This window comes from Stylophora pistillata, chromosome 6 (genome assembly GCF_964205215.1).
Source record: "Stylophora pistillata chromosome 6, jaStyPist1.2, whole genome shotgun sequence".
Classification (NCBI taxonomy): domain Eukaryota; kingdom Metazoa; phylum Cnidaria; class Anthozoa; order Scleractinia; family Pocilloporidae; genus Stylophora; species Stylophora pistillata.
In genome coordinates, this window is record NC_142524.1 from 4,620,578 (window position 1) to 4,645,965 (window position 25,388).

Below are 25,388 nucleotides of genomic sequence, written 5' to 3' on the forward strand. Positions count from 1 at the left end.
ATGTGCACTCGTCCGCCCAAAATACGCCGGCACTGCAGGCTCCTTTTTTTCCGGCTACGAATAGCTGCGAACCGATGAAATGTTCCGAAATAGACTGGTAACTAATGTGATAGGAATTCCTGTCGATAACAACATAACCTTGAGTTTTCTTCTCCTAGCAGGCAGATATTTGTTCTGCTAACAAAATATTAACATAGATTAAGCGGTAAGTGCTTCAGATGAACTAAAGGAAGGGTAAGGCCAAGAAAGAAGAGGTTAACAGATGCAATCAGGGGAGACCTGGAGTGAGTTCGTCTCAGGTATTTGTTTCATGCTGTTTTGTGAAGTTCGCTGTTTACAAATTTTTCTCTAACGATACACAGGTCTGGCAACGCGAATTAAACAACTTTAAAGACCTCGCTTCAGAGCTAAATCACCTTTCCTGCATTGGACCCACAACTTTGAAACAAAACAGAGTCTTAATTGGTAATTTGGTTTCGTCAACTAGGTTGATAATGACCACCATAAAGAGTTTAAGAGCTGACATTTCGAGCGTTAGCCCTTCGTAAAAGCGTATGAGTATCAACAAGCACCATGGCCAAATTTTTGTGTCAGCAGCGGCGCTCTAGCTATTTCTGACTTACACCTAGGGAACCGCATGTTTTGCAAGCAGACTTTGGCCATAAATAGCTTCATCATATAATTATGGCAGTCATATCCCACATATTGCTAGGACCAGCAATCCAGACAAGACACTATATGAGGGTGGCAAGAGGGTTTGTTCTTGATGTGCGATAAAGCCCAAAATTAATATGCGATGCATGTTGAACTAAATTCCCTTTTAAAATCTTGATGCATGAAATACTGTTTTGTAGTACAAGTTAATGGTGTCTGTAGTCTGGATTAGTGTTGAAAAATGCTCCTGAACATAGTTTAACTCCAAGTCCTGGCCACACAATTGTGTTGATCCATAGAAGTCCCTCTCTAAGGATCAGATTTAAACCACTGCACTATATGTGGATACTGAACATTGTCTCATTTCCTATTTATACATGATATAGTTTGGATATATCAACAAAGTTAAAGTGGTAAATTGGCCACCGTAACGATTACAAAAGCTGACGTTTCGAGCGTTAGCCCTTCGTTGGAACGAATAGAGGAATTGTGGGTTGTGTGTGCTTTTAAAGGCAGAGAATGGAGCTACGTTATTGGTGGGAACATGGCAATGGGTAAAACAAGAATAAATTAGTGGAATAAAAAGCGTTCGTTGATCCCTGGGGGATATTACGTCTCTTTACACTGTCATTCCTAATGGCGAAGGCCTTCTGGCCCTTAAACATTTTTTTGATCAACGTACTGATAAGGAACCTAAATCTAAAACACTACTACGCTTAGCCGAACTAGTGCTCACACTCACTTGTTTTTCATTCGGAAACAAGTTCTTCAAACAAACCAATGGTGTAGCCATGGACACCAAAATGGGACCTAGCTATGCCAACCTTTTTGTAGGTTTTGTCGAACATCAATTTTTCAGCCAATACAACGGGTCCAAGCCTGAACTCTACGGTCGCTACATCGACGACTGTATCGGCGCTACCTCCTCTACCAGAGAGGACCTCACTCAATTCATAACCGCAGACAATTCTTTTCACCCGGATCTGAAATGTACCTGGGAAATTTCTGACAATTCTTTATCCTTTTTAGACATCAAAGTTTCAATTGAAGGTAACGGTTTATGCACTAGTGTGTATTACAAACCTACAGACTCGCATAATTACTTGTTATATTCGTCTTCGCATCCATCTCACGTTGAGAATTCCATTCCTTTTTCTCAGTTTCTAAGACTTCGTCGTTTATGCAGTGATGACTCTGATTTCCACCACAAATCAGAGTCAATGTGCCAGTTTTTCGATAAACGTGGTTACCCTGTTTCTGTCGTTCAAGCGGGTTACCACCGCGCCCAACTTATTGATCGACATTCAGCACTACAAACGTCGCATATGGAAGATTCCGACCGCATTCCATTCACTCTCACGTTTCACCCTCACAACCACTCAATTAAATCCATCATTCTTCAAAACTTTAAATTACTTTAAAACGATCCAGAGGCAAGCACTATTTTTTCGCAGCCTCCGCTCATTTCATTCAAACGCGACAAAAACATAGGTTATTGTTTGGTCATATGTTCTTTTCAGACTAATGACCAATCAGGCACTTTTAAATTCGCTCGTGCACGATGCAAAACGTGTCCTTTCATTCACAACACTGATAAAATATCGGGACCTAAATGATCCATTAAGTTCACCGATCACTTCACGTGCACCTCCGCCAATATAATCTATTGCATAACTTGCACTTATTGCAAAAAGATATACATAGCGAAACAGGCAGAAGACTAGGTGACCGATTCCGATAACACCTTCGAGACGTGGAAAGGAATGACAAGGACACATCGAAACCAGTCGCTAGACATTTTAATTTACCTACTCATTCTAAGCAACATATCGCAATCTGCGGTCTTTCCTTACACTTAGGTAGCACGGAAAGCCGTAAAAATCTTGAACAAAAGCTCATCATTCAAACCGGCAGTCTAAATCCCACAGGGATCAACGAACGCTTTTCATTACACTAAATTATTCTTATTTTTCTCGTTGCCATGTTCCCACCAATAACGTAGCTCCATTTTCTGCCTTTAAAAGCACACACAACCCACAATTCCTCTATTCGCTTCGACGAAGGGCTAACGCTCGAAACGTCAGCTTTTGTAATCGTTACGGTGGCCAATTTACCATTTCAACTTTGTTGATATATCCAAATTATTTTGTTACTCCCACCGACGCAGCCCCAAACAGTTTCTTTCGAAACCATCAGCCTTTATTTCATAGGGAATGTTTTGTAAAGAACTTAATCAGCCAAAATTGGAATTTTTAAATTTTTTTTTTTTTTTTTTTTTTTTATTTTTTTTATAATTTTATTGGCATTCTACTAAGTTACAAAAGTAATAAACGAGAAGTTACACGTACAAAAAATTGCCAAAAGGGAGTAACGAACGGGACGTGAGTACCCATGCAAGGAAACTCCCTACAGAATAAAAAATAAATAAATATTACAAAGTTTTAAGTCAGTGCGAATGAGTTCTATGGCAGGAACAGTCTATAAACACTGACCAGGTACACGGTTGGTCAATATCGAAAACATTTGCTAATAAATTAAAATAGTGATTAGTGACAAAGTTCTTAAAGGATGAAAGAGTACCTAAGGAAGACGGAGGAGCTACTTTACACATAATATTCCACAGTTTTGTAATTCTATTAAAATATGAGGCCTTAAATAAAGATGTTTTACAGGACTGAGTTTTCAGCAGTAATTCCGGATTAAAACAGTTTCTTGTGCGGTTGTGGGGAACAAAATTAACAAAGTTGTTAACGTTACAGTTCTGAAGGCGTGGTGGGAGTCATAAACACCTGCGCAGAAGGGTTCAGCTTTATAATATTTATATTTTTACAGAATCATCAAAACATTATAATAAAAGTTGGCTGTAAAGCAATGTCTAAAGTGCTTTCAACAGAAATAAATGTTTTCTAGGATTCTCAATCCTTCTTTCATTTTCCCACAGACTCTGCTGCATGCCAAAAGGGATTTATTCTGCAAACTTCAAATGGTAATCAAGAGATTAAATACATTATCTACAGAAAGAATTTTTGTAGGTAATGTAATTTTCTTTGCTGAGTTGAGAGGGAAGAAAATTTGTCAACATACACTTTGTATCGGCCAGGGTTTTTTTTTTTTTTTGACCCATTCCCTGTATCCTCAATATTTACTTTATTCAAATCTTGGTATTCATAACAAAAACTTCAAAAGAAAAGATGTGAACTAAGGTCTTTTAACTCCCTACATGGCACAAGCAATTCTCCTTACTGTCTGCCATACAATTTTTATGATGTTAGTTTGGAGAATTTGATATAGGATCAACTAAATAATAACCCCTAAACTAATAACCCCTTAATTCATTTTTTTCTTTAATTATTCTCATCCCTTATCAGCATGATACTGTATTTATATTGTGAGGATCAAATCTATCTTCTACGCTCATGGGAGTTAAAGGGTTCATAAAAAAAGTATTTAAAAATTTAGTTTTCTGTTTATCAAATAATGTGAACTTCTTATTAATATGCTTGACCAGGCCTTTTCCATTGCTGAACTGCAATCCACAATATTTAGTTCACATTATCATAACCCACAGACTCACCATATTTGGGGTGTTACACAGATATATAGACATAGAGGAAGATATTTGTAACATACTTGTATAACCGGCTTGGTGAGCTCTAAGCTTCCCGGACTCTGTTTGTGATTTCAATAAGTTACAATTTTACAGCAACTCTACCATTTGCAGGCCATTATACTATTATATTATTGTTTTCAAATTTTCAGATAGTCAACTTGAAATCATTTTGATAAATACAATTTAACAATACCCCTAAATGTTTTTTTTTTTTTGCCGGTGTGATCTGTTTTCCACTGATTTACCCCAGTACTCATGTTATTGATAAAAAAAAAATTAATGTTTTTCTGTTCTGTTACTTCAGGGTACATGGAGTGTCACATCATAACAGATCTGGAATCATAGTGTGCAGTCTACCCTATGGTATCTTGATAGCTACATACTCATTTCCTTGTACAAGTGTGAAGGCGATAGAAATAGTGCATACTCACCTATGTGAGTTAAAGCTGTTCCAGATTCTTAAACAGCATCTGCCCTTCGTCCATACTTACGCTGACGATACACAGTTGTATTTGTCATTTAAGCCCTCTTACTCTTCCAGTGAAGTCGATGCTCTATCAGCCATGCAAAAGTGTATCTGCGATGTCCGAGCATGGATGAGGGAGGATCAGCTGATGCTCCATGATGACAAGACTGAGTTCCTGATTATAGGTACACGTCAGCAGCTCTCAAAAGTTTCAATCCAAAGCATCAAGATTGGGCAGACTGAAGTCTCTCCTATAGCCTCTGCGTGCAAGCGCAATCTAGGCACATGGTTAGATACGCATCTGGATATGGGAGCTCACATTACAAAGACTTGTAGCAGCGTTTTCTATTACTTATACAATATATGTCATATTAGGAAATATTTATCCAGGGAATCTACTGAGAGATTAGTTCATGCTTCCCTTAGTAGTAGACTGGATTATTGTAATAGCCTTTTGTACAGAATCCCAGAATACCAAATTATGAAATTGCAACGTGTTATGAATACAAGTGTGAGACTTATATATCGTGCGCACAAGTTCTGTCATATTACACCTCTACTCGCTGAACTACATTGGTTACCAGTGCGCTTCAGGATACATTATAAGATACTCTTGATAAATTTTAAAATTCTGCATGGCCTATCACCTAAGTACCTTTCAGATTTAATTAGTATTCAACGGCCTTCGTCCTACCCTTTGAGGTGCAACGATAATGGTCATTTGCCGGAAAGACCAAGTGTGAAAACTAAGAAAAGATTGGGTGACAGAGCTTTCCTGCTAGCTTCTCCTTTCCTATGGAATAAGCTGCCAAGGTCCGCGCGCGAAGCAACGAACGTACTGTGTTAATCCGAGTGATTGGTAACTCCTGGCTGTGTCTGCGTGTTCCTTTCCAAACAGTTTAATACGGATGTCGAGTGCATGCTGTTTGGACTGAAGCACTGACGCAAAGTCGCCTAGGTCGTGCTGTGTTTTTCCGAGTGAGTCAAATCCTGGCTGTGTCTGCGTGTTCTTCTCCAAACAGTTTAAAACAGATGTCGCGTGCATGCTCTGTGGACTGAAGCGCTGAAGCAAATTCGCCTAGGTCGTGCTGTGTTACTCCGAGTGAGTCATAACTCTTGGCTGTGTCTGCGTGTTCTTCTCCAAACAGTTTAATACGGATGTGGAGTGCATGCTGTTTGGACTGAAGCGCTGAGGCAAACTCGCCCTGGTGGTGCTGTGTTACTCCGAGTGACTCGTAACTCCTGGCTGTGTCTGCGTGTTCTTCTCCAAACAGTTTAATACGGATGTCGAGTGCATGCTGTTTGGACTGAAGCGCTAAAGAAAAGTCGCCTAGGTCGTGCTGTGTTTTTCCGAGTGAGTCATAACTCCTGGCTGTGTCTGCGTGTTCCTCTCCAAACAGTTTACGACGAACGTCGAGTGCGTGTTCTTCAGAATGGAGCGCTGAAGCAAAGTCGCAAAGGTTGTACTGTGTTAATCCGAGTGATTTGTAACTCCTGGCTGTATCTGCGTGTTCCTTTCTAAACAGTTTAATACGGATATCGAGTGCATGCTGTTTGGACTGAAGCGCTGAAGCAAAGTCGCCTACCTCGTGCTGTGTTTTTCCGAATGACTCATAACTGCTGGCTGTGTCTGCGTGTTTTTCTCCAAACAGTTTAATACGGATGTCGAGTGCATGCTGTGTGGACTGAAGCGCTGAAGCAAAGTCGCCTACTTCGTGCTGTGTTACTCCTAGTGAATCATAACTCTTGGCTGTGTCTGCATGTTCCTTTCCAAACAGTTTAAGACGGATGTCGAGTGCATGCTGTTTGGACTGAAGCGCTGAAGCAAATTCGCCTAGGTCGTGCTGTGGTACTCCGAGTGAGTCATAACTCTTGGCTGTGTCTGCGTGTTCTTCTCCAAACAGTTTAATACGGATGTCGAGTGCGTGTTTTTCAGAATGGAGCGCTGAACCAAAGTCGCGAAGATTGTACTGTGTTAATCCGAATGATTGGTAACTCTTGGCTGTGTCTGCGCGTTCCTTTCCAAACAGTTTAATACGGATGTCGAGTGCATGCTGTTTGGACTGAAGCGCTAAAGAAAAGTCGCCTAGGTCGTGCTGTGTTTTTCCGAGTGAGTCATAACTCCTGGCTGTGTCTGCGTGTTCCTCTCCAAACAGTTTACGACGAACGTCGAGTGCGTGTTCTTCAGAATGGAGCGCTGAAGCAAAGTCGCAAAGGTTGTACTGTGTTAATCCGAGTGATTTGTAACTCCTGGCTGTATCTGCGTGTTCCTTTCCAAACAGTTTAAAACGGATGTCGAGTGCATGCTGTTTGGACTGAAGCGCTAAAGAAAAGTCGCCTAGGTCGTGCTGTGTTTTTCCGAATGACTCATAACTGCTGGCTGTGTCCATAGTTCGTAGAGGGGACTGGTTAGGAAACGCGGCAAACTTCAAAGGGCCGGCCTATTATCTGTCCTCTGAGCTTCGCTTGAACGTCACGGGACCAATGACCCTGCACAGAGCCAAAACAACATGGAGGACATGAACGACTTATTTTTCTTCGGCGACGATTTTGATGCCATATTGGAAACTTTGGAAAACGAGGAAGAATTACAAGAGCACTTTGTCGAAGCAGCTGACTCTGTACGTCTTTCAGAAGCCTTTAAAACGTTATGTTCGCCCAAGAACTTTGTAGTTATTGATGCCCTTAGCAATGGCATCGGTCGTAGTACAACAACATATTATTTTTACTGAAAGTCTTCGATTTTTCGGTTCAATATGAAGAGGGAATTGTTTGCGAGTTGTGCCAAAAGAAATGTAAGACTAAGGCTGGATTAAAAAGACAAGACAATAAAGCATAAGGAGGAACAAGCGCGGTGAAATCAACCGACTCAAGAAGCCAAATTCACCGCTGAAGACTTGGAAGCGTTATCAATGAAAGCACGAGATAAAAAAATTGAAAGAAAATCTACCCTCAAAGCGTAAAAGAAGAGCTACGAAGATATACGATTGCCTGGGATGAAGAAAATATGAACTTCTCAGAAGAAGAATCCATGTATATGCGTTTGGTTAAAACTGAAAATGCAGAACAATTCTACTCGAAGTACTATTCAAGAATAGGCCTCAATTCAACAAAGATTTTTGTGGGGTTGTCAAGTAATGCGGCAACATTGCTTAGTACCAAAGTGGCTGATTGTTTGATAGCTCACAGCAAACAGAAAGATGAATCACCAAATCCCAATATCCCTACTAAACTGTGTAATAGAGAAATGGCAGGGTTACAATATATTGGAGGATATGTACTGCACAAGCTTTGTAGCAAGGTGAACAATGTATATAATCCCACAGCACATACTGAACAAACAGCTTCAATACTGAAAGCTGGCAAAGCAGAAGATTTGCATGTTGCAGGGAGTCAAAAACTAATTTCATCTTTAAACCGAGGTGGACTTTGGGTTATTTCTAAACAAGCTCAAACAATTTTTAAGAGAATAGAACATAATTTTAGGATTCTGACCTCAGGAAGTCTCCAGCTGAAGATTGACAATGTTAAGATAGAATCCAAATCAGCTTGTGATGTTCAATTGGTCTAAGCATATAACACCATGTTGTTGGACTCAGACAAAGTGGTAGATAACAGCATTGCAAAAGATGTTTTGGACAGCATTATTCATTTATATGTTACTGTACAGTGTTTTTTTACTGGCCAAAGATGTTATACAGAAACACAAAATTCAATGTAAACAAATGAAGACAGAAACACTACGAAAGGAAATTTGTAGAGCCAGCAAAGAACAAGAAAGGCAGATATAGTTAGAATTAAGAGCCTGCCACAATTTGTCAATAAGTAATTTATTACAAAAGATTAATTTGGTAGCTACAACCTGCAACATATTAAATATTACTCATTAATGATTATTTTATAGACAAAAATGAGTATAAAGGCTATATGGTTAAAGTATCTAACATAGAGTAACTTATTTATTTTCAGCCAGTCTTCTCGCCAATTCTTGTATTACAAAAGATTAATTCGGTAGCTACAACCTGCAACATATTAAATATTGCTGATTAATGATTATTTTATAGACAAAAATGAGTATAAAGGCTATATGGTTAAAGTATCTAACATAGAGTAACTTATTTATTTTCAGCCAGTCTTCTCGCCACTTCTTGTATTCTGCGTTTAAGATTGTACTGTGTTAATCCGAATGATTGGTAACTCTTGGCTGTGTCTGCGTGTTCCTTTCCAAACAGTTTAATACGGATGTCGAGTGCATGCTGTTTGGACTGAAGCGCTGAGGCAAAGTCGCCCTGGTTGTGCTGTGTTACTCCGAGTGACTCATAACTGCTGGCTGTGTCTGCGTGTTCTTCTCCAAACAGTTTAATACGGATGTCGAGTGCATGCTGTTTGGACTGAAGCGCTGAGGCAAAGTCGCCCTGGTTGTGCTGTGTTACTCCGAGTGACTCATAACTGCTGGCTGTGTCTGCGTGTTCTTCTCCAAACAGTTTAATACGGATGTCGAGTGCATGCTGTTTGGACTGAAGCGCTGAAACAAAGTCGCCTACTTCGTGATGTGTTTCTCCGAGTGAGTCATAACTCTTGGCTGTGTCTGCGTGTTCCTTTCCAAACAGTTTAATACGGATGTCGAGTGCATGCTCTTTGGACTGAAGCGCTGAAGCAAAGTCGCCCTGGTTGTGCTGTGTTACTCCGAGTGACTCGTAACTCCTGGCTGTGTCCGCGTGTTCTTCTCCAAACAGTTTAATACGGATCTCGAGTGCATGATGTTTGGACTGAAGCGTTGAAGCAAAGTCACCCAGTGCGTGCTGTGTTACTCCGAGTGAGTCATAACTCTTGGCTGTGTCTGCGTGTTCCTTTACAAACAGTTTAATACGGATGTCGAGTGCATCCTGTTTGGACTGAAGCGCTGAAGTAAAGTCGCCCCGGTTGTGCTGTGTTACTCCGAGTGACTCGTAACTCCTGGCTGTGTCTGCGTGTTCTTCTCCAAACAGTTTAATAGGGATGTCGAGTGCATGCTGTTTGGACTGAAGCGCTAAAGAAAAGTCGCCTAGGTCGTGCTGTGTTACTCCGAGTGAGTCATAACTCTTGGCTGTGTCTGCGTGTTCTTCTCCAAACAGTTTAATACGGATGTCGAGTGCGTGTTTTTCAGAATGGAGCGCTGAACCAAAATCGCGAAGGTTGCACTGTGTTAATCCGAGTGATTGGTAACTCCTGGCTGTGTCTATGTGTTCCTTTCCAAACAGTTTAATACGGATCTCGAGTGCATGCTCTTTGGACTGAAGCGCTGAAGAAAAGTCGCCCTGGTTGTGCTGTGTTACTCCGAGTGACTCGTAACTCCTGGTTGTGTCTGCGTGTTCTTCTCCAAACAGTTTAATACGGATGTCGAGTGCATACTGTGTGGACTGAAGCGCTGAAGCAAAGTCGCCTACTTCGTGCTGTGTTACTCCGAGTGAGTCATAACTCTTGGCTGTGTCTGCGTGTTCCTTTCCAAACAGTTCAATACGGATGTCGAGTGCATGCTGTTTGGACTGAAGCGCTGAAGTAAAGTCGCCCTGGTTGTGCTTTGTTAATCCGAGTGACTCGTAACTCCTGGCTGTGTCTGCGTGTTCTTCTCTAAACAGTTTAATACAGATGTCGAGTGCATGCTGTTTGGACTGAAGCGCTGAAGCAAAGTCGCCTACTTCGTGCTGTGTTACTCCGAGTGAGTCATAACTCTTGGCTGTGTCTGCGTGTTCCTTTCCAAACAGTTTAATACGGATGTCGAGTGCGTGTTTTTCAGAATGGAGCGCTGAACCAAAATCGCGAAGGTTGCACTGTGTTAATCTGAGTGATTGGTAACTCCTGGCTGTGTCTGCGTGTTCCTTTCCAAACAGTTTAATACGGATGTCGAGTGCATGCTGTTTGGACTGAAGCGCTGAAGCAAAGTCGCCCTGGTTGTACTGTGTTACTCCGAGTGACTCGTAACTCCTGGCTGTGTCTGCGTGTTCTTCTCCAAACAGTTGAATACGGATGTCGAGTGCATGCTGTTTGGACTGAAGCGCTGAAACAAAGTCGCCCTGGTTGTGCTGTGTTACTGCGAGTGACTCGTAACTCCTGGCTGTGTCTGCGTGTTCTTCTCCAAACAGTTTAATACGGATGTCGAGTGCATGCTGTTTGGACTGAAGCGCTGAAGCAAAGTCGCCTAGTTTGTGCTGTGTTACTCCAAGTGAGTCACAACTCTTGGCTGTGTCTGCGTGTTCTTCTCCAAACAGTTTAATACGGATTTCGAGTGCGTGTTTTTCAGAATGGAGCGCTGAAGTAAAGTCGCAAAGGTTGCACTGTGTTAATCCGAGTGACTCGTAACTCCTGGCTGTGTCTGCATGTTCTTCTCCAAGCAGTTTAATACGGATGTCGAGTGCATGCTGTTTGGACTGAAGCGCTGAAGCAAAGTCGCCTAAGTTGTGCTGTGTTACTCCAAGTGAGTCATAACTCTTGGCTGTGTCTGCGTGTTCTTCTCCAGACAGTTTAATACGGATGTCGAGTGCATGCTGTGTGCACTGAAGCGCTGACGCAAAGTCGCCTACTTCGTGCTGTGTTTCTCCTAGTGAGTCATAACTCTTGGCTGTGTCTGCGTGTTCCTTTCCAAACAGTTTAATACGGATGTCCAGTAAATGCTGTTTGGACTGAAGGGCTGAAGCAAAGTCGCCCTGGTTGTGCTGTGTTACTCCGAGTGACTTGTAACTCCTGGCTGTGTCTGCGTGTTCTTCTCCAAACAGTTTAATACAGATGTCGAGTGCATGCTGTTTGGACTGAAGCGCTGAAGCAAAGTCGCCTAGGTCGTGCTGTGTTACTCCGAGTAACTCTTAAACCTTGGCTGTGTCTGCGTGTTCTTGTCCAAACAGTTTAATTTGGATGTCCAGTGCGTGATCTACAGAATGGAGCGCTGAAGTAAAGTCGGCAAGGTCGTGCTGTGTTAATCCGAGTGATTGTTAACTCCTGGCTGTGTCTGCGTGTTCCTTTCCAAACAGTTTAAGACGGATGTCGAGTGCATGCTGTTTGGACTGAAGCGCTGAAGCAAAGTCGCCTACCTCGTGCTGTGTTACTCCGAGTGAGTCATAGCTCTTGGCTGTGTCTGCGTGTTCTTCTCCAAACAGTTTAATACGGATGTCGAGTGCATGCTGTTTGGACTGAAGCGCTGAAGCAAAGTCGCCCTGGTTGTGCTGTGTTACTCCGAGTGACTCGTAACTCCTTGCTGTGTCTGCGTGTTCTTCTCCAAACGGTTTGATACGGATGTCGAGTGCATGCTGTTTGGACTGAAGCGCTGAAGCAAAGTCGCCAAGGTCGTGCTGTGTTACTCCGAGTGAGTCATAACTCTTGGCTGTGTCTGCGTGTTCCTTTCCAAACAGTTTAATACGGATGTCGAGTGCATGCTGTTTAGACTGAAGCGCTGAAGCAAAGTCACCCACCTCGTGCTGTGTTACTCCGAGTGAGTGATAACTCTTGGCTGTGTCTGCGTGTTCCTTTCCAAACAGTTTAATACGGATGTCGAGTGCATGCTGTTTAGTCTGAAGCGCTGAAGCAAAGTCGCCTACCTCGTGCTGTGTTACTCCGAGTGAGTCATAACTCTTGGCTGTGTCTGCGTGTTCCTTTCCAAACAGTTTAATACGGATGTCGAGTGCATGCTGTTTGGACTGAAGCGCTAAAGCAAAGGCGCCCTGGTTGTGCTGTGTTACTCCGAGTGATTGGTAACTCCTGGCTGTGTCTGCGTGTTCTTCTCCAAACAGTTTAATACGGATGTCGAGTGCATGCTGTTTGGACTGAAGCGCTGAAGCAAAGTCGCCTACCTCGTGCTGTGTTACTCCGAGTGAGTCATAACTCTTGGCTGTGTCTGCGTGTTCCTTTCCAAACAGTTTAATACGGATGTCGAGTGCATGCTGTTTGGACTGAAGCGCTGAAGCAAAGTCGCCCTGGTTGTGCTGTGGTACTCCGAGTGACTCGTAACTCCTGGCTGTGTCTGCGTGTTCTTCTCCAAACAGTTTAATACGGATGTCGAGTGCATGCTGTTTGGACTGAAGCGCTGAAGGAAAGTCGCCTAGGTTGTGCTGTGTTACTCCGAGTGAGTCATAACTCTTGGCTGTGTCTGCGTGTTCCTTTCCAAACAGTTTAATGCGGATGTCGAGTGCATGCTGTTTGGACTGAAGGGCTGAAGCAAAGTCGCCCTGGTTGTGCTGTGTTACTCCGAGTGACTCGTAACTCCTGGCTGTGTCCGCGTGTTCTTCTCCAAACAGTTTAATACGGATGTCGAGTGCATGCTGTTTGGACTGAAGCGTTGAAGCAAAGTCACCCAGTGCGTGCTGTGTTACTCCGAGTGAGTAATAACTCTTGGCTGTGTCTGCGTGTTCCTTTCCAAACAGTTTAATACGGATGTCGAGTGCATGCTGTTTGGACTGAAGCGCTGAAACAAAGTCGCCCTGGTTGTGCTGTGTTACTCCGAGTGATTGGTAACTCCTGGCTGTGTCTGCGTGTTCTTCTCCAAACAGTTTAATACGGATGTCGAGTGCATGCTGTTTGGACTGAAGCGCTGAAGCAAAGTCACCCAATGCGTGCTGTGTTACTCCAAGTGAGTCATAACTCTTGGCTGTGTCTGCGTGTTCCTTTCCAAATAGTTTAATACGGATGTCGAGTGCGTGTTCTTCAGAATGGAGCGCTGAAGCAAAGTCGCCAAGGTTGTACTGTGTTAATCCGAGTGATTGGTAACTCCTGGCTGTGTCTGCGTGTTCCTTTCCAAACAGTTTAATACGGATGTCGAGTGCATGCTGTTTGGACTGAAGCGCTGAAGCAAAGTCACCCAGTGCGTGCTGTGTTTCTCCGAGTGATTGATAACTCCTTGCTGTGTTTGGGTGTTCTTTTCCAAACAGTTCAACTCTGATACTAAGAGCATGCCGTTTCGACTGAAGTGCTGAAGCTAGGTCGCCCAAATTGTGTTGTGTTGATCCGAGGGATTCGTAACTCTGAGCCGTGTTTGCGTGTGCTTTCCCAAATGATGTAAGACAGAGCGGCTTATGTATTTCCTCTGCGATTTGAATAACAGCATTCCTCATTAATCGCTTGATACAGTCATCAAATAAATGCTTGGTTGCTTCGCTGATAACACAGATAATTTCTAGTCTGAGTGGTTGAGTAATAAGACTATCTGGCTTTCGTTCTTGAATTTCTCCATCGACAAAGTTCAATTCTTTTTCTTCCATTGGTGGAATGATAAGAAGACTTGTGTCTCCCACTGCTCTACATTCTTGCAACGCCTTGTTATAAAACTCTGAAGCAACTGAAAATTGGTTTTTAAAGCGGTGATAAATCGTAAGAACTTGTATTGCCGTTACTCTAAGAATTCTCTGGTCAGCGTTGCTAGACATTAACGAAAGAGCATTTTCTAAGTTTCGAACTCCATCCTCTGTTTTCCCCGAAGCCACTTGACAGATTCCTCTATAACACAAGAGTTTTCCTCTATGTCCCACTGAGAAAGATGAACATGACATTTGCTCCTCCTCGGCGTCGGAAAGCAGCTTCATCGTTCTTCCTTCTGTGCCCCAACACACCTCACCAAACGCCAGGGAAACCAGAAGCTGGTTGTGAAAAACGCTTTTTCTAAGTTCTTTCGCTTGATTGATTGCTGATTCATAAAGCTCGTTGAAGACGTTTCCCTCGCACCAGAACAGGGAATCTAGAAATATCTCTGCTTCTATTAAAACACCAAAAACAGCGTCACATGTCTTAGGATCCGAACAACTTTCGGTTAGACTCTGAATAATATTTTGCTTCTCTTCATAGAATTCAACAAATGCTGACTTTGAATGTCCTGTCAAAAACTGTGCGTTCAACTTCTCGAAAAGAGAAACGTAAAATGCAGAAAAGCGCACTTTTGAATTCAGCACTGCTTCTTTCATTTCGTCTTCTCCTCTTTCTCTAACAAAGGACTGAAGTAGTTTATGCATCGAAAATGAATCAGGTTTGGAACCAGAGTCAAGAAGTGATTTCCTTTGAAGCCTTTGTAAGATTTTCTTTGCCTGGAGCTTTGTTTTAACTCCCATAACGGCTTGGGCAACCGAGATGTTAAAATCTTCAGATAGAATGCTCAAAGAAACCACTGCCTCTTTGTCTTGTACTGAAAGTCTTAGAAAGGATGATTCAAATAGAAATTTTAATCTCAGATTACTAGGATAGTCTGGATTGTCTAACAGATCGACAATGTTTCTTTCTACAGATTCCTTCCACTCCTCAACAAAGTGACTTGCTTGAGTGCTATCTTCAGAAATGGTGGAGCACAACAGCTTAATGGCCAGCGGCACATGCTCGCAGATTTTCGCAATTTTTCCACAGTCAGATGCGGAAATAGCATTTGGAAGTAACTCAGTCACCAACGCTTGAGAGAAGGACTCATCTAATGGCCCTATTCTCACTGCCTGGTGGTCTTTAAAGTGCACATTCATAAATTCAAGCGACTCCCTTGTGGTAATAACAAAAGTTGCCTTCTTGGATCGACTGAGAATGTCTCTAAGAAACTGTACGAAATCTTCTATCACGTTTGGCGCTCCGCTTTCGAGTAATTCATCAGCATTGTCAAGAATCACCACAAACTTGTCTGGAATCTTGGCCAGATCTTGAAAAAGTTCTTCGTCCATTGCTAGCCGCTGGGGTATTTCATCTTCTGTAGAAGCTCTCCTGAAAAAGTTAAACAGCTTTGATATCAAATCAGATTTTGAGTTTATCCCTCGTAAGGAGAAGAAGTAGACGGACAATTCTTTATCCTGGAGTTTATGTCCCACAGCAGTTGCCACAGAAGTTTTTCCGAAACCAGGCGAGCCCCATATCGACACGATTCGGGTGGATGTGGAAGCCACGTGACCGACGATGTCTTCACATTCTCTTTTGCGGCCAGTGAAGTGTGGAGGAAGACATAATGGCGGAAGCAATGCCTTCGAATCTTTAAAATGGCAAAGAACAGTGACAGTCATGGTAAGTAATCTGTTATGATATTAAAGAAGTTTAAATCAATGATAATGTCGAAATAACGCAATTAAACCTTAAATTGTCAGCATGATTCATCAAATGTCGTGGGGCTTTTTGAAAGTTGCTCAGCAACTGAGCCGTATGCCTCTGACGCAACAAAGTGAGCCTTGCACACCATTTTTTATCTCTCAGCAATCTGTTTCAAACAATTGAAATGTATGCAATACTCTCGGGTAAACAAAAGGTTGGTTTTTGCAACTTTCAGGCGCGAAAGGATAATTCTTTTACTTCATGTAATTTCCTTCATTTTAGATACAAATCGTAAACACATCTTTAATCTTCAAAATTCCGTGTACTAATTTAGAAGTTAGCATGCACTTTTAAAACTCAGTAAAGTGAATTTCACGAAGCCTAGTGGGTCAATTTTAGTCCATTCTTCTCTAATTTAGGGCCCTTCAAAGCGAGGTCGCGTTAAAATTTACCGCTTTATCAGTTATGAATAATAAATGATGACTATGCATTCTGCCCTATATTTTAGCGGTGAAGATAGAAAAAAAACCCTTTAAAAACAGGGTTGTCACAAGAAAATGTAATAGGTGTCTGATCTGAACTGAGTAGGTGGCTGCACAACACGCCCCTCAAGGGGGGTCTGGGGGTGTGTTCCCCTGGAAAAATTTGAAATTTGAAACTCTCTGAGATGCATTTTCCAGCATTCTGGGGCATGTTTGAGCAGCATTTTTTTTAGCCAGACATTGATGTTAAATTCAATTTCCCTGTTTATCGCTATAAAAACCCTCTGGACACAAGCTTCACGTTTTTATTTAAAATAAGGGTATGTTTCATTCATCAAAGTATTTCCTCTCATCTCTAAACATCACAACTGATAAATATCTGGAAATCAGTCACCAAATGCTGCAAGGTTTGCAAAATCACGAAACATTCACCTTAGTTTATTTTTTAATTAGAATTGTCTGAGGGGTTTAATGACAAGTATTCCAAAAGGTCCATATTTGGTGAGCATTCTAACATTGCAAAATCCTTAAAAAAAACCAACAATCTAGCAGCAACTTTGACGGCCACGTGTATGGTTGGAATGACATTTTAAATCGCAGAACTTAATGTTCACGTATCTCTGTCGAAGTCATAAACAAAAGAACAAAATTTCCCTTCAAAATTGTTGTCATGTCTCTGTCGGATAACGTAAATTATATGTTCTATTCTGCGATTCTACAAAAGCAGTTAAAGTCTCTCTGTCCCGAACCAGAAAGAACATATTCCAATGAGAAGTTAAATTATTTAACGGTACATGTTTACAACAAAGGAAAATCTTCCTGCCTTTGAAATCTTAAGAGTGGAATGGACACAACAGTTTCAGCAAGGTGAAAAAGATCTTTATAGACACTTCCTTCTCCAACCCTCTGAAAGCTCTTTTGAAAGTATGTAGTGGATCAGCGATAATTTGCCACTGTATTTGACCAAATGGGGCCAGTTTATCTTGGTATTAAATGCTTCAGGAGCTTCACAATTATAATATTTGACAGCGCTCGAAACTACCTCTTATCTTGGTGGCTCTCTTTTTTTGCTAGATTTTGTCTTCTTCGATTGACTTGACAAGTAATCGCGAAGAGATCGCTTTCTTCGCTGGCCATCATTTTCGATTTTTGAAGCATCAACGCACATGTGAATTGCGATGGTTTCGTGCTTTATGACGGTGACGCATTTATATTACTCAAGTAAACTGTCAACACCACTGATAGTTTTTGCACAATAGTTCCTGTACAAGTTTTCAGTTTTTTCCTTCTTCCATAACATCAGATATATACAAGAGAATGATCACTAAAGTAAGTCTCAGATTTACAAAAAAGATTTCTTGGGAAGACAAATCTCACTATTACAAAATTTCTGGTCATAAAGTAGGCGGCGTAAAATGGCCTGACAGCCGGCGGGTTTCCGCCGCCTACCGGCTCCTAATGACAACACTGTAAAAATATAACGTAGCTAGTACAGAAGTGTATTAAGATTGTACCTTTCTGGGTTGTATTAATTTGTTCTTTCAATTCCTCCATCTTCTTCTTCAATAAAGCAAGGTCTTCCTTACTTGCTCCGCCTTCAACTTTTTCCTTTATTGCATTTGTCAACGCCTTTAATTCGTCAATACTTGAACCCTCGCCTTCGAGAAATTTGATTCGCTCTCGAAGCTCTTGATTGATACCGTGCTCCAGATTGCGAACTGCTGTTGTGGGAAAGTCGGACTCTGTCAAACTACCGATGACATCAATTGGGTCGGTTTTGATACCAAGAGTTTCGAATGCTTCTTTAGCCAGCTGCATGTATCGGTCAAATGTTGGTTTATTAATCTCCGACTTTTGTGAGTGACAAAGTGAATTTCTTAACAGTCGAAGCTGATCAATCGCGAGTGTAAACGTCTCGGCTTGGTTTCCACTTGGACTCACCACAGATACATGAAACTTTCCATGAGGTATTTTAAGGTGATTCAAGTACAACTCACCAAGGGTCCTCTTATGGCCTGTGCTGTCCAGCATAGCGAAGGACTGCGCATATATGGTAGTCTGAAAAAGGGCTGTACAGTCCCATTCTTCAAAGGAGAGGTGTGTAGGAACTTTGGACTTGCCACCCTCTTCGGCGAGGAACAAATTCCTTACTGCTGTGGAGTCATCCCACAATTGATATCCGGGCCGATGCCCAAAAGTGTTGTCCCACATGGACTTGAACGTTTGCCGCAAAGCGTTCGCGAACTCATTCAACACGATGGAGGCAAACTTGAAATAATTCAGCTGCTTGTCACTAAAGGGCTGCAGCGACATGTTTGGCTCTGACTTTTGAGATCGCAGCAGTTGGATACAATTTCTTTAACAACCTAAACAGAGATATTTTGAGAGGTGATTTATTCAGTGTGACATGTCAAATATACTTAACACACCCCATTACAAAAACGCGAACAACTGAAAAGCACGAACCATGAGCGATCGAACTAAACGGAAGTTGCGTGACATCGCACTTACACATTCGCGCTTTTTAAAAATTGAGAGAGGGTAGGAAGTTGCGACATGAAAACGATAAAAACTAAGATTTGACGTTTGAGAGTAGAGTGTATCCCACCAGTTCGGAACAGAACCTAGCAGACTCATGAATATGCAAGTACATGCTGATAACCACAAATAGATGTCGATCAATTGAAAGTTTGAACATCCCCCTCCCCTCAGGAAACCTCCTGACATTTGAACTTTTAAGAGTTGGTTCGTTCAAATTCCAGCCCCCCCTGGGCCAAAATTGCGTTTAAATGCTGGGGCGGATCCAGGATTTAGTCAAGGGGGGTTCGGAGAATTGTCCCCCTCCTGAGGGGTCCGAGATTTTCAAAATTAGGTCTTTGGAAACATGATTTCCAGCGTCATGAGGGAAAATTCAGGGGGTTCGACCGAACCACCCAAACCAACCCTGGATCCCCCCCAGAAATGCCTCACTCAAGTGCTGGCTCTGATGGTCACACTTTTTGTAAAAGTCAGATCAGTAACCACGACTTTATACTCATTGACCACCATTTACGAAAAAAGAAAAAACAAAAGAAAAGAAAAAAAAAATAAAGGAGAAGAAAATTGACACTTCCGATTCATAGTCTCCATCATCCTCGGAGACCCAGGGGCTGTGGGTCGATTTCAAGTTAGGGCATGAAGAGCTAACTTGAAATCGACCCACAGCCCCTGGGTCTCCGAGGATGAGTCTCCATCCATGCAAGTTTTGAATTTCCCTCCCCCGGGCACAGACGGATGGGGGATTACTGAAGCTTCTAATTGATTGATGTAATAGTTGGTGAATATAAAAACGTTGGGGTCATCCGTTCAAAATTTACTTTATGGGTGTCATCATTTTTAATATTAAGAGAGTAATGTATCCTACTTATGACACAGTAACCCAGCTACAACAGGAGAAGGTCATCATTCAATTTTGGTGCAGATGAGTTGGTGCACTAGCGGAGCGTGATGAAGCGCGACTTTTCACCAAGCCTTTTTACACAAAATCACTATTGTTGACCTGTGACCCAAGACGAAAATCGAACTGCTTTCTATTTGACTGTTTTAAGAATGGCTGCCTGTTAGGATCGAGAATCGTCCGTCAGCGAACATTTTGGTGAATTGCTCATATTTTGCCCAACGATACCCTTTGGTAAACTGTTTTCAAAAATCAAGTTTAAAAGTTCCGACGAGTGTTAATTTTTCAGAAATTTGCGAAAATTTGAAAACGCGGTTTAAGTGCGGTTTTCCGCCTGGCAAATTGTCCAAAATTCACTGCAAAATCCAAGCTCCGTTGAAGGCTTCAAATGAATTCAGTTAACACCAAACTTTACATGTGTTAAGAAAAAGTCTTCCCATTCATTTGTGTTATGTTAATTTTTTCCGTACACAGCTATGTTGTGATTTTTTTTTGTCCCTAAAGCAACACCCTCAAAAAGTGCTGTACACGGGGCGAAAAATAGGTAAAATTTAATGTGATAAAAGTATACCTGGTACATAATTTTTTAGCTTTTTAACGAGGTATTCGGAATAAAATGTCCTTATTCAATACCTGAGTAAAATTTGGTGCTTTGAATCGGAACGCCTCCTTTTGGAAATACCACGAATATTTGTGTCCTGAGCGAGCAGAAGATATGTGTTGTGTAAACAAACGTTAATCTAATTATTCCCTGCCAGGTAAAAAAAGGTTTTGAAATTAACTTTAATTTTGGAAATTTTGGCTGGTATGCCCCAAGATATTAGGCGAAAGGGAAATCATACATTCAGAGTTGCGTGAGGGCAAAGAGAAAATAAAATCAGTGTCGAAAATGTACATATGGTTGTTACATCGATCACCATTATGCAAATTACGACCTCAGCTGTAGGAAAACTATGATATCTGTTGCTCAGTTTGTTGAATGACTCTTAAACAATTCAATGGTTGTTTTTCATATATATAGAGATAATATGTATATATTGATCAATGATTCCTGAGAATGCAGGGGGAGAACAGCATTCTGTACAAGCATTTCAGTGTACCAATACGAATTATTTCTACTTATCATAACCGACATCCGATCCCAGCAAACACGCACCACATGAGACCCTAAATGGGCTGTCACAAATATACCAAAGACTGGAAAAAACAAAAACTTCACTCAAGGTCTGATAACCACACGATAACACTTTTACACTTCAATCTCAGATTTACTACAAAGGGCAAAGGATAGTGCGTCAGTATACCCAGTATACTGTGGGAAAGGAAGATTCTCGTATTTCTCTGAAAAAAGGCTGCGCTCTCAGAGTAATAAAGAAGGCTTACAGATTCAACGAAAAACAAAAGTCGTACCTTCTGTCTAAATTTCGAATAGGGCAAACGACAGGCCACAAGCTTGACGCTGAGGTAGTTGCTCGAGAAACGCGGCGTGCCCGGGGCACCGATGGTGCACGAGTTTTCCAGTCATCGGAATTCCTCACAACTACCCAGATCACCTCTTTCTTCTCAAGACAGAGTGCGTTAGTACGCCAATGAGATGCTGATGACGCTGATATCCGAGCAGCTCAGGAGGAGAGTAATTTTAGCGCGGCAAAGGAGACTGTCACGTCAATACAACTTGACCATCCCCTGATCAACGATCAGTACGATCTTTGCGGAATGGCGCTAAAGCATCCCCAAAACGTTTCCAATTACGTTACGTTGTGTGACATTAATAATTACCAGGAGAATAAGACCTGTTCTCTTGTATTAAATTACTTTGAAGGTAATAAGGCGCCTTTCTTTATATTTATACTTGTAGAAAATGAGTTCTCATTGTAAAAGATAAAAAGTATTTAGATTATCAATGTGGGATCAAGTCTTAAGTAGCTTCTTTCGAATGTATCTTTTGCATTACTTGAATGTGAGAAGATGGTAATGTAATGTGTACTTCACTTGCAGATTTTTCAGCCCAAAAATGTTTTGGAGAACCTTGTCAAACATCTTGCAAAATTTTTGACCTGTTTCTTTACATTTTACAAGCTATAAGTCACTACAACGGAGACCGAATTTAATTTGGATATTTAACAACTCAGTATGGTTAAATTACCTAGTTATTTGTTTACACACTTATCATTTTGCTCGCTCAGGTCACGAACACCTCTGACATTTTCGAAAGGAAGCAATGCGATTCAGAGCATCAAAAATTGCACAGTGAATGGAAATAGCAATGTTTGACGAAGATATTGTTAAAAATCCAAAGTGTCAGGTAACAGCTACATTTTTTTCGCGCGAAAAACCACGCTTGAGCCACGCTCGAACCACGCTTGAGTCCGTTTTCAATGTCTTAGTTCAACCGTACTTTAATTACTGCAGCGAGGTCTGGGGGCATTGTAACAAGGGTCTTTCGAATAAGCTCCAAAAGTTGCAAAACCGGGCTGCCCGTATTCTGACCTTCTCCAGTTATGACACAAGCGCTGATCCTCTTTTTGTGCAACTTAACTGGAGACGGTTAGATACTCAGCGACAAATACAAGTGGCCACCATGGTATATAAATCTATACATGGTCTTGCGCCCGACTATCTTGGTTCTCTTTTCACTAAATATGATCCTCCATATAATCTAAGGAACTCTGAAAACAAACAAGCTGTTCCATTGCCTCGCACCAATTTCCTGAAAAATAGCTTTAGCTATAACGGTGCGGTTATCTGGAATAGCTTGTCCCCTGAATTGCGGCAAGCAAAATCACTTCAATCCTTCCGAAATGGTTGTCGCAATTTCTTCCTCTGAATCGACAAAACACACACGGCATCTATGTAAAGCAGAATTTCTTTATTTTTTTCTATTTTACTTTTAAATTTTAGATCATGTTTATATAGATTAAAATAGATTGTAACTGTAAAAATAGATTGTAATAATATTATTATTTTATCTGATAGATTTACCGTGTCTAAATAAAAATAAAGTTCAAGTTCAAGTTCCCGTTTTTCAACGCCATTTTGCGTGGTCTGTAAGGATGTTCTTTCAAGGGCTTAAGTAATCCCAAAATCGATGTGCACGAGAAAATTTACTCACCAGAATTGAATAAGAATAGCTTTCCTTACAACGTGTGAAGTTTTCTGTTGATTGATTTCATTTTAAGCCTTGAGCGGAGCTTGGTTTTCGCAGTTAATTTTTGATTGTGCGACATTTGGAGCCTGAACTCAGGTAACTTGAAACCGCGTTTTCAGATTTTCGTAAATTTATGAAAAGTTAAGAATCGCTGGAACTTAAAAACATGATTTTTGAAAAGGGTTTACTGAAAGGTTTCTCTGGGCGAAATATGAGCAATTCATCAAAATGGTTAAATGAGTCATTCAACAAAATGAGCAAGAGATATCATAGTTTTCCTACAGCTGAGGTAGTAATTTGCATAATGGTGATCGATGTAACAACCGTAAGTACATTTTCGACACTGATTTTATGTTCTCTTTGCTCTCACGCAACTCTGAATGTATGATTTCCCTTTTACCTAATATCTTGTGGCATAACAGCAAAAAATTTCCAAAATTAAAGTTGATTTCAAAACCTTTTTCTACCTGGCAGGGAATAATTAGATCAGCGTTTGTTTACACAACATATATCTTTGCTCGCTCAGGACACAAACATTTGTGGTATTTTCAAACGGAAGCGTTCCGATTCAAAGCACCAAATTTACTCAGGTATTGAATAATGACATTTAATTACGAACATCTAGTTAAAAATTTAAAAAATTATGTACCAGGTATACTTTTATCGCGTTAAATTTTACCTATTTTTCGCCCCGTGTACAGCACTTTTTGAGGGTGTTGCTTAAGGGACAAAAAAAAATTACAATATAGCTGTGTACGGAAAAAATTAACACAACACAAATGAATGGGAAGACTTTTTCTTAAAACGTGTGAAGTTTGGTGTTAAGTGAATTCATTTTAAGCCTTCAACGAAGCTTGGGTTTTGCAGTGAATTTTGGACAATTTGCCAGGCGGAAAACCGCACTTAAACCGCGTTTTCAAATTTTCGCAAATTTCTGAAAAATTAACACTCGTCGGAACTTTTAAACTTGATTTTTGAAAACAGTTTACCAAAGGGTATCGTTGGGCAAAGTATGAGCAATTCACCAAAATGGTCGCTGACGGACGACTCTCGATCCTTACAGGCAGCCATTCTTAAACTGCTTTGTGTGCGGTGACAGTGGAAAAAAGCACAAAAAAAGTAAAAATAGATAAAAGAAACGACAGAAGTAAAGTTTCCTACAAAATCATAGAGTTTTTAAACAATGATCTCCTTGTTCACGCTTAATGATTCAAATGCACATTAATGAAAATAAAAAGATTCCTCGTAACACGCAAATTTACATAAATTAACTTTAAACCCCCAACATTCAGAAATGAAAGGCGTCTGAGTTGACATCAGATTGAAGACATACACCTTACACTTTCTTCTCTTAGCTTATAACCCTGTATTCTCCCTCATCCTCTTTTTAGATGTATCCGAGGCTATATTAAAACTCTCGTGTTGCACCCTACGTCGACCGGATTTCAAGAAATCGAAAGTGATGACGCAGTAACAAACAGAACAAATTATTGGAAGCTGAAGACTTTGGAAAAATCCCGTAATGTGCATTTCGCAGTCTCAGGGACTGACTCAGTCTCACCCATTCTTAGGACTCCTTGACTCGAGTTTAACTTAGACTTCGATAGATATTTCGATAACTACGCGAAAAGCTTCCGCAATGATTGAAGATTTTAATTTATCATAGACCTCCATCGATATGGTGTTCTCATTTCTGTTGTGACTGTTTTTAAAAGCACGTAACATATCTCAGGTCGTAGCGACTAACAAAGGCTGTCAGAAAACGACAAGATGCAGCGATATTTCTTGTCATGTCATGAAAGATGCCGTTTGTCCAGCAAACCTCTATCATCGATGTGGTAGTTAGTCTTGCTGAGTAAGTATATTGCAAAAATGTTATCAACCTACCTTGAAATTCAAGTTCAGTAAATTGTCAAAAGTCTTGACAGCGCATGATGAGGCTGATTACCGTTATGAATCATGCACAAATCCAATGATTAGAACTTGAAATTAATTCTTAAAGGGCGATCAGTGTTAGAAACGCAACTCAAATTAACTTATGCATCGAAGCAGTCAAACTATTGTTTTTGGAAACAAATATGGCGTGATGGTCATAGGTCAGATGCACTTGAGCTTGCAAAGCAAGGGAAATTTCCCTTCGATTCTAAACTATTTAAAAAATTACGTGTTATTACACAATTCCCGATCTCAGGTGAAACTCTCGTGTTGCACAGTGCGTCGTAATCCAAGAAATTGGAAGCGATGACGCATAAAAAAATACAACAAATTCTTGGGGGTTTAAGACTTTGGGAAAATCTCGTAATGTGCTTTTCTTAGTTTTACCCATTCCTTTCTGAAAGTTTGAAAGATATTTCAGTAACCACGCGAAAAGTTTAAAAAATTTATTGTTTCCGTAATGAGTGATTGTCATGATATTTTTTTAAAATATTTCTTCTCCCTTTTTCCGTTGTGACTTTGGATTCGAAGACAAAATTTATCTCACACCCATGAAGGAACATCGGTCAGAAAACAGCAAGATGTACCGATCATGTTTCTTTTTATGTTAAGAAAGATGCTGTTTGGGTAACAAACATTTATCG

At 40.9% G+C, this 25,388-nt stretch overlaps 2 protein-coding genes across 2 annotated transcripts; one reads left to right on the forward strand and one right to left on the reverse strand.

The window, feature by feature from the left end:
• Positions 1–262: 262 nt before the first annotated feature.
• LOC148727860 (uncharacterized) lies at positions 263–5,577 on the forward strand. Its single transcript, XM_088724884.1, has 3 exons — positions 263–299; positions 3,596–3,686; positions 4,569–5,577. The coding sequence occupies exons 1-3, from the start codon at positions 263–265 to the stop codon at positions 5,575–5,577; spliced, it is 1,137 nt and encodes a 378-aa protein (XP_088581010.1).
• LOC148727861 (uncharacterized) lies at positions 4,996–25,016 on the reverse strand. The gene is given in 4 exon segments (XM_088724886.1): positions 4,996–6,909; positions 8,986–15,728; positions 17,685–18,591; positions 24,697–25,016. Coding segments are annotated over 3 exon segments (8,793 nt in total). The 5' UTR covers positions 18,539–18,591; positions 24,697–25,016; the 3' UTR covers positions 4,996–5,713.
• Between the last annotated feature and the right edge of the window lie 372 nt (positions 25,017–25,388).